The sequence below is a fragment of the Trachurus japonicus genome, chromosome 14, assembly GCF_045865225.1.
Source record: "Trachurus japonicus isolate A0001 chromosome 14, Traja_1.0".
Lineage (NCBI taxonomy): Eukaryota > Metazoa > Chordata > Actinopteri > Carangiformes > Carangidae > Trachurus > Trachurus japonicus.
In genome coordinates, this window is record NC_140920.1 from 11056590 (window position 1) to 11066542 (window position 9953).

At 38.8% G+C, this 9953-nt stretch overlaps 1 protein-coding gene across 1 annotated transcript; it reads left to right on the plus strand.

The window, feature by feature from the left end:
- Positions 1–1099: 1099 nt before the first annotated feature.
- On the plus strand, positions 1100–8509 carry stip1 (stress-induced phosphoprotein 1). The gene is made up of 14 exons (XM_085797476.1): positions 1100–1138; positions 4252–4461; positions 4579–4720; positions 5059–5200; positions 5422–5587; positions 5704–5830; positions 5974–6076; positions 6423–6543; positions 6686–6782; positions 6879–7003; positions 7132–7168; positions 7310–7413; positions 7852–8024; positions 8149–8509. The coding sequence occupies exons 1-14, from the start codon at positions 1130–1132 to the stop codon at positions 8219–8221; spliced, it is 1629 nt and encodes a 542-aa protein (XP_085653602.1). The 5' UTR covers positions 1100–1129; the 3' UTR covers positions 8222–8509.
- Positions 8510–9953: the final 1444 nt, after the last annotated feature.

Here is a 9953-nt window from a genome sequence, read left to right on the forward strand (position 1 = left end):
GCAAGCTACAGTTATTAAACTTTAATTATAAGCATGAAAGACCTGTGACTAATGAACTGATGACATTATCGGGTGTTTAGGTGTTGAGATTTACTTTCTTACTACTACTTAATATCAGAATCAGAATCAGAAATGTTTTTATTGCCAAGAGCAGTGAAGGTCACTTTACAGCACTAGGAACCTGATGTGGTGTCAGGTGCAGACACAAAAGATACAAAAATGAGCAAAAAGTTAGTAAGATAAAATAAAATATAATTGAATAAATTAACAATATTCTAGTGCAAAAAATACACATACGATATACAATTTAGGATTTATACAGTAGAATGAAATAGAGGATAATAAAGATAGATATAAAAGTTATTGTGTGCTTACCATATGGTAGTATAGTATACTAGGCCTATGGGTCAGTGCAGGTAAGGTTCAAAAATATCTTCCATGTTAAAATGTACATTTTGTATTTGTGTTGGTTTTATGTCAATTTAAATGACCCATTTTTTTAAACAAAAGTAAGACTGAATGCCCCTGTCAAATTGTGTAACCACAAAATAATGATAAATATTCAAAAAATATTTGATCCACCTACAGTGGATTAAGTGCACTGATAAAAAAAAAAAATTTCATTTGAAATAGATTTTTGCCGTACTTCTTCTATATTTAAATGTTAATGCATTTTGGCGACACTTAGCAGGACTTATACTAGAAACACCTCAGTTCTTCTAAATAATGTGACAGAATTTGTCAAGAAACATAGTGTTGCGTTGCAAAAGTGACTTACATTTTACAATTTATTTTCCTATTTCCTTTGGTATACCGGTTACACCACTTGACATTGACGTCATTAAATTCAAATTCAAATTTTATTTATTTATATGGCACCTTTCATGCTAAAAACCCATATACTAGCCTTGCCCCTATCGCACAGTAGAGCATAACTTCTATCATGTTTTTTTTTCTTTCTTTTCCCCCCATTGGAAGCTAAATTGTCCCTCAAAAATATGCTCACGGGTGAAATGTAAATCTGATCCGTGATTACGGATATCATCCTCCCCAAACTGGCAACTTCCGTGTTGTTCAGGGGGAGGCGCCAGTCCGCAGTAGTTTCTGGAAGGAACCTCGTGCATGCACCATGGAGAAAGTGAGTGTCCCGCTACTCTTCACTTTAACTACTTTCTTTACATGGGTATTTAAATAGAAAATACGTGTTTCACCGAGTAACCTCAATTTCAAGTCTTGATAAAGTATAAATTCGAAAGGTGGTGTTTTCAGCGAGCTCTTTAAAAACGGGGACTTCAGTGTTTGCTAATATCAGAGGACTAGCTAGCTCGTTAGCTTACCGTCAATCCGGTAGTAATGTGTTGTAACGTTAGCTGTTGTATGACTGATCTGATGTATGGTTGGGGTTGATGATGTTACCTAATATAAAATATTTTGACAGCGCCAGACTGTTGAGTTGTTGGAAATACTTACAAGTGGTGCAAACTTGGGGAGGCTAGCTGCTTGTCATTTAAGCACGGCGGCTAATTAACGACTGTACTCGACAAGGTTAGCTAACTGTTAAGCTAACGTGGTGTAGGGCTTAATATATATATCACAGCTGTTGCAGGAAGGTTTTTTTTTCTGCGTCTGCAGCCCTGCTCCTCTGTGTAAATGAACAGTTCGCTTACCCCTCATGTAAATCACCGGAAAGACACCAATGACAAGCACAAGTAACCCACCGGTTAGCAAATCACTGTTTAACGGCTAACAATAGCTCACAGCGTACAGTAAACGCTATCATTAACTAACAAGGTGACGGGCAACCGAGAGCCGTAATTTGCATCCTGTTATTAAATGTTGCCTGTGGACAATCGGTGCAAACTGCGGCAGCCAGTCAGTCAGAAACACATGCTGCTGCTGCTGCTGCTGCAGGAGTATTTTTGGACCGACTCAGACCGGAGGATCATTCTAGACGCACGGGGCTCCGCTGTCATGGCTACAGCCGCATTCTGTCGTCAGCTGCCGCGTCCTCTGCCGTGCGATTGGCCACATTATCAAGTATTTTGGGGGGGAGATCCGTTCAATTTTGATAGTGTAGGCTACCTTTTACATCACCATACCTGAGCTAACCACTCATTATAGTTTAGTTTATTAGAGATTCCCATTTGTCAATGTCTCAGCAGCGCTTTTCATCCTGGGTTTCTCGGTTGCAGTATTAAAATTATAAAAAAGTTCACATACTAGCCTGCTAAATATGAATATACATACATATACAAAATTAAAAGTAAATATACACATACATGTTGAAATATTTAACAAAGACAATCATCCTGAACCAAGCAAGCCAAATGAGTCATGCCTTACTAAAGAGACAACAACCACAAACGACACACCAAACTAAACTTGAGAGAAAAGAAGAAAAAAAAAGGAAACAAATGAAGGAGACATATGGAAACTAATGACAGAATAAGTCTAAAAAGTGAATGCAGTCCACAAAAAAATCTCTTTTTGTATCACACATTCTGTCAGTCTTTTCCTGAAGACAACTGGTGATTGAAAATGTATAAATTATCTGGCAATGCACCAAAACATTATAGGCAAAGCAAGGCAATTTTATTTGTATAGCCCATTTTTACAAACAGTTTGTCTCAAAGGGTTGCATAACAACATCCTCTGCCCTAAGACCCTCACATCGACTGAGGAAAAACTCCCAAGCAAACAGGGAAAATATTGGACAAACCTCAGGCTGAGCAACAGATGAAGGATCCCTCACCCAATACAGGCAGACGTGACATAGATGTTGTTGTATTCAGAAAAGGAAAACAGTTTACAATATGGAAATACATGGAAATGGAATCAACATTTGTAATGTGCACCGTTCATGTCTAAAGAGGGAATTTTTTTGGTTACAGTTACACTGAGGCAGAGAGGAACTTCTATTTTCACATGGCCACTTCATTTAATAATTTATAGAGGACAAAACAGTAAGCTCTGTAGGTTGTGCCTTGATGTATTTTAGAGGTCATGTGACTAATTTCAGCTCACAAAATGGATTTGATTGTAAATAATTTTGTCTCCATCTCAGACACTCAAAGCTATTACAGTTACGATGAAAGACAGTTTATCTGATATTGATACCACTCTCCACTGCAATTTTTATGCATTTCATTGTAAACCAATGGCATTATCCAAAAGAAAGCATCCTCATTGCCAGCCACATCTCACTTTAAATTTCTTGTTTGGTCAAGTCTGAGAATTTCCATTAGGCAGCCTTTGGTCTTTTCAAATTATGTTTTATCCCATTGAGTGGTAATAGTGTTGAATACAGCCCTGCTTTTGTGATTAATTAAATTAATCTTATTCACAAATGCAGGTGTTTGGGTGATTAAGCAAAGCATATATGGTACTTAACTGTACAAAAACATTAAGTATTCTTTTTCTCAAACTAATGCTGGTCAGACAACTGCGAGGATTTTTCTGAAAATCCCTGTTAACCACTGTTTATCATAATCCCAGCCTACAACATCACAGGGTATTTTAATGTTGCAATGATGATCCCATTTTATGTTTTCAAATATTTAATGTGAAGTGGAGTTGCCAGCCTAGGTAACTGTAGAGAGAACGCCAGGCCAGTTAAAACACCTTGTGCTTGCACAGGATATTTCCTGCCCTTTTACGTGTTATCACATAGTTGTCAAATGAAGCTAGAATAGATGGAGAAGCTCCTTTTAGAACAGGGTGGTGCTTCTCTCTGCTGAATGATAATTGACTCTGTCATGTACTGGAGACACGCATGATGACTTGTCATACCGTGCCAAGCCACAAATAAGTGACGAGGAGTAATCTGTACCTAAAGACTTTTCCATTCCCCTTCCCTTTTTATTAGTATTGTCACCGTTGCTAATGGTATCTGAAAACCAGACAGCATTTATTGTCTGGAAATGAAGTGGAGGATTCAAACTTTCATGCTGTGAGACTCTAAGGATCATATTATTTGCAAGCTAATAGAGTTAAAATTCACATAAATGTGCAGTAACAAAATAATGGCTTATTATGTCTCTGCATCACTGGTGCACCTGTCTCATAGGAGCAGCTGGGTAGTTGTCTTTTTTTCCGTTATGCATGGACAGCTGTGAAAGATGTTTCTCTGTTGTTAAGTCTGTTTGGGGATTGTATGCATGTGTATTTTCACAAAGTTTACAGCAAGAGAGCTGCAGTATTGAGAAGTTGTGTGTCTTTGTGCTTCATTGATTGTATCCTCCTGCCTCATAGGTTTCGGCATTGAAAGACCAGGGCAACAAAGCTCTCAGTGCTGGAAATATTGATGAGGCTGTACGATGCTACACTGAAGCCTTGGCTCTGGACCCTTCAAACCATGTCCTCTTCAGTAACCGCTCAGCTGCCTATGCTAAGAAAGGAAACTATGAGAATGCACTTCAGGATGCCTGTCAGACGATCAAGATCAAGCCTGACTGGGGCAAGGTGAGATGATGTTTTTTGCAGTTATTCTGTTGACAAGACATGTGGTAATTAAAAATGAGAAGGTGATCTGTTATAATCTATTCTATAATCTGTTATAATTTGATATTTTTCAACCAGGGCTACTCCCGCAAAGCAGCAGCTCAGGAGTTTCTTGGTCGCTTGGAGGATGCTAAAGCTACGTACCAAGAGGGGCTCCGGCAAGAGCCAACTAACCAGCAGTTAAAAGAGGGTTTACAGAACATTGAGGCCCGGCTTGCAGGTGTGTACACTAGAATTTGTGATGTCTTTTATTCTGCAGATAGTAGAATTATGATTTCTAAATAGTGTGGCTTTTTTTCCTTTCTACGTGGGTAGAGCCACTAGAGGTGGCTGCTGATAGGATCAAAGCAAACTCGCATTGTGCTCAAGCTTTCAGAAGAGGAGTAGGCATTTCATTTGGGTTTTGAGTGTTGTGATTCATTCAGTGGATGGCAACCAGGGGTTACTGTGGAGAGAAAGCGCTGGTAAATTTAATCCTAGACCTGTACAGGATTGGTGGGCAGACTTTACTCATGACCACATAAATCACACTAATAACATCTGTTCTTGTCACAACAGAGAAATCCATGATGAATCCCTTCGCCATGCCCAACTTGTATCAGAAGCTGGAGAATGATCCTCGGACCCGAGAATTATTGTCAGATCCTAGCTACAAAGAATTGCTGGAGCAACTCAGGAACAAACCTTCGGAGCTTGGCACGTATGTGCACTTTCTGATACAAGACTATAGCATTGTGTCCTTAGGCTGAAATGAAAAACATGTAGTTTGGACATTATCAGTGCAGGATGGTATTTGTTTGCCAACTGATCATCACCTTTTGGCCATCCTCTCTGTTGTCACTCAGTCATCATCAGCATGCATAATATGGAAGCAGCCAAGAGATAAATAGATTGAAATACACATGTTTGACTGTTTTGCAGGAAGCTGCAGGATCCCAGAGTAATGACCACACTCTCTGTGCTCCTGGGACTGAACCTCTCTGAGATGGAGGAAGAGGAGGAGCCCACTCCCCCACCTCCACCCAAACCCAAAGAGACTCAGCCACCGCCACCAAAAGAGGAAGACCTTCCAGAAAACAAGAGAAAGGTAAACAAGTGTTTCCACCCCCAAAAAATGTGGAAAAAGCATAAAAATAACCCCACTTTTTTTGGAGTGAATCGGTTGTCTCAGATTTTGTTAATCCCCTACTTTCCTTTTTACAGGCCTTGAAGGAAAAAGAACTTGGCAATGCTGCATATAAGAATAAAGACTTTGAAACAGCGCTGAAACACTATGAAGAAGCAATCAAACATGACCCCACCAACATGACCTACATTTCTAATCAAGCAGGTAAATATTCTGATATACTGGAAACCAGTTTCCAGTCTCACACGTTGGAGATAAATATGTTAAGAACGCACAACTCTTTTCTTTTTTACATACATATAATTAATTGCAGTTTGACTGACCATATTAAATATGTACTCTTTCAGCTGTGTACTTCGAAAAGGGAGAGTTTGAGAAGTGTCGAGAGCTGTGTGAGAAGGCAATTGATGTCGGCAGAGAGAACCGGGAAGACTACAGACAAATTGCAAAGTGAGTTCTTAATGATAACATAATTTCTGTCAATTCCTAATGTCTGATTGTTATTCACAAATGAATCTACACATCTGTGTACAACTGTGTAGGCGCAGGCGTTTTCTGAAGCTTTTCTACGAGCTGTCAAGCACTACTGAAGTAGCATATGTACTGGCCCTTGGCAAGAATTTGCTGAGAGGTCAGCTGTGAGATGTAAGAACCACTAGGTGGCAGTGTGTATATGTTGCTTTTCACTGTGAAACCAGCTAACTCTGATGCATTGACATTGCATAAGGACACAAATTATGAAAACAATTCCATGTCGTTATCTTTCTGATGTCTTTATCCCTCCACTCTATTTTAGGGCCTTGGCTAGAATTGGCAACTCATGGTTCAAGCAGGACAAATACAAAGAAGCAGTTCAGTATTTCAACAAGAGTTTGACAGAGCATCGTACCCCTGACGTCCTGAAGAAGTGTCAGCAGGTGTGTTGCCATCTGATGTTTGATTTCCTCCCCTTTGAAGTTTTCAGGGGTTGATTTGTTAAGTGTATATGCTAGCTAGACATTGAACTGTGAATGAAAACAGAATTGGCTATTCAGCTTGACACCAAATTTGCTTTTACAGGCAGAGAAAATATTGAAGGAGCAGGAGAAACTAGCCTACATCAACCCTGACTTGGCTCTGGAAGAGAAGAACAAGGGCAATGATGCCTTCCAGAAAGGTGCGTGTAATAGTTGAAGTGCTTATTGGTTGATTATCATTTGATTCTTCTGTTTTAACGTAATAAGAAACTGAACTTATCTTTTCCTTTTCACAGGAGACTACCCCGTAGCCATGAAACATTACACTGAGGCCATCAAGAGAAACCCCAATGATGCCAAACTCTTCAGTAACAGAGCCGCCTGCTACACAAAGCTGTTGGAGTTTCAACTTGCCCTGAAGGTACTGTTTTTCCTCCCCTACTGTAGCAGCTCTGTAAATCGGTTTATGAGATTCTAACCTGACTAGAAATTGGATCTTTTTTTTTCTATTGCATTTTAAAAATGACCTTTGTGATGTTCTTTTGTTAGGACTGTGAGGAGTGCATCAAACTTGAACCCAGCTTCAGTGAGTTGGACATTTTAATTATTTTAATTCTAAGATATAGTATGAAATGAAATTGTATTACAATGCTTAATAAAACCTTGATTTGAGGCAAATCACCCAGATTTTTTTTTTTTATTACTAATTTAACACCTCTGCCCACAGTTAAAGGTTACACACGCAAAGGAGCTGCTCTGGAGGCCATGAAAGATTTTTCTAAAGCCATGGATGCGTACCAGAAGGCTATGGAGCTCGACTCATCCTCAAAGGTATTTAACAGGTTGCTTCAGTCTCATCAGAAAATCAGGCATTTCAAAGTTTAAGAGAAATAAATGAAGAGAAATAATTTAATTTGATTTTACTTGATTGATTGATTTTACATCTACACAATCACTACAATTTTTGACTTTCCTTCAAAGTATTGTAAAAAAAAAAAGAAAAAAAAGGGTGTGATGTTATGACTTTTTATGATTTAAGTTCAGTAATTCCTCACCTGTCTAAAAAATAAATTGATATGTAACGTGGATTTTCACAATGCCATGACTCAGATGTTTCTTTGATGATCTTCCTCAGCTTAACAAAACAATGATACTTGCCACAAAATTCTTGAAAATAGATGTGTTAATAGTACATCAGGTCTTAGCTGTATATGCAGATGAAAGATTAATTAACTTTGCTTCATCATTTGCCCTCCTCTCCACCTGCAGGAAGCCACAGAAGGCATGCAGCGCTGTATGGTCAATCAGGCCACGAGGAATGACAGCCCAGAGGAAGTGAAGCAAAGGGCCATGGCTGATCCCGAGGTGCAGCAGATTATGAGTGACCCAGCCATGCGCATGATCCTTGAGCAAATGCAGAAGGATCCTCAGGCACTTAGCGAGTAAGTTGGCCAACTTTTGTTCACCTTTTCCGTTTCTGTCTTCAGTCAGTCTTTTGCAAATAAGTACATCTTCACATAACTACATGAAGAATTTACTTTGCTTTTTTTCTTTCCTGTTCCTCAGCCACTTAAAGAATCCAGTTATTGCTCAGAAGATTCAGAAACTCATTGATGTTGGACTGATAGCCATTCGCTGATGAGAGACAAGCCAGATGTGTGAAGAACTCCCAAAACTATAGTGGAACAACATGCAAAACCCTCCAAAATTTTACATCCTCTTTTCTTGCCTTCAAACTCAAAATGATATTGTTCTTAGTCTCACTGAGACTCTGTGTGTATGTTATGTTTTTTAAAATTTCACAACTTTTACATTGTGTATAAGAAAGCATCTTGTTGTCATCTGGGAACCGTCAGAACTGAAAAATCTGGATTCATGTGTACAGATGCATAAGAACATCCTAAAATAAACATCACAATGCAGTGCACCAGTATGTTCAATGTTTAAAGGGGAAATCCACCCTTAAGCAATTCACATATTCCTCTCACTTCATCAAAGTGTTTTCCAAGAAATGAAACCGCATAAAGAAAAATTTGGACTCCTAATCATAATTTCAGTGTAGATCCCGTAATAGTCAACACTGATTGTTCTTAATTTCAGTGCTGTCTTTTTAAATGTCTACTGTCTGGTTGAAAATATTTGTGTACAGCTCATTAACAGGAGAATGTAAAACTTTGCCTTTAAGAGTTGAGGGAAATTTGGCCTTTACAAGATTTTTGAGGTTGATCCTTAAAATGGTTTATAAAATTCAAATACCAGTTAAAGCAAGCATGTTTTCATTTCTGTTAGTCGACAATAAACAAGTTGAAGACTATGACATGTCACAAAGACCATCAATAAAAGTTACAAGTTTGTTGTTGATAACGCACTGCTCTGTGAGCAAGACCACAATCAGTTTATCTAGCACAATGATACTCGCACACTGTCGTGATTCAGTGATTGTGTTTTAACTTTGGTAAAGAGAGTACATAACTTTTAGCCAGCCTCAAATTTTGTCTTCCCATATCTGAAAATAGAGGGTGCCTGTTAAAAAAAAAAAGTGACCACTTGCCTGGCTACCATGAGAGATAACAGGAATAACCTGATGGTTAAAGGGTGGATTTACCTTCTAAGCTACTAACTATTGGTCAAGTAACCAGGAGCACAGGTCTTTCAATTCTTGATGTATCTTCATGATGCATCTTTAATGTTTGACAGCTCGTCTTGGAGCACTGAAGTCCCAGTGCTACCAGCCACTATCTACCAAGGTGTATTTCACTCAGTGAGGGAATTCTTATGGAGAATTGTGCTAGCCTTCTCTAATTTATCATTTATTGGCTTTGCACATGATGGTGGAAATTGTCCTCCCACACCTGCAGTCGCTCAGCTTCTGTTTCCAGACAGGCCATACATATAAGTGTAATATTGCTATTGACCTTTAGGCCACATGTGGCTTCAGATACCTCAAGTGACCACATTGTTATAGTAACTCTGTGCTAGGGTTTCCACAAGGGTCTGAAATATGTTGGAAATTATACCACCTTTTGTTTCATATTTCTAAAGTGGAATTAATGACTTGTGGCGAACAACACAAAAATAGGCGTGGGCAATACCACCATAAAAGTCATAAACTACATGCAACAAATGTGTTGCCTTTACGTAATGTAAAAGAAACTCCTGAGACGTGTAACATACCAATGGAAGTCAGCTGTACTGTGAAATATACAGTATCTGAATGTATTATGAAGGTGGGTGGTGGCTTTTTTTTTTGTCTTGTAAGACCAACAACGCTGGCACTGAATCAATGCAGTAGAAGACCCATGTTCTATTGTTGGGTCTTTGTTAATGTGATTTAAACACCTTGCAATACACGGACCAATAAAATCTACAGT

Excerpts from the sequence above, each read along its gene's own strand:
- stip1 (XM_085797476.1), top strand. Across the intron at positions 4,721-5,058 it reads CATTGAGGCCCGGCTTGCAG|AGAAATCCATGATGAATCCC; the intron begins GTGTGTACACTA and ends TTGTCACAACAG. Across the intron at positions 5,588-5,703 it reads TTCCAGAAAACAAGAGAAAG|GCCTTGAAGGAAAAAGAACT; the intron begins GTAAACAAGTGT and ends TCCTTTTTACAG.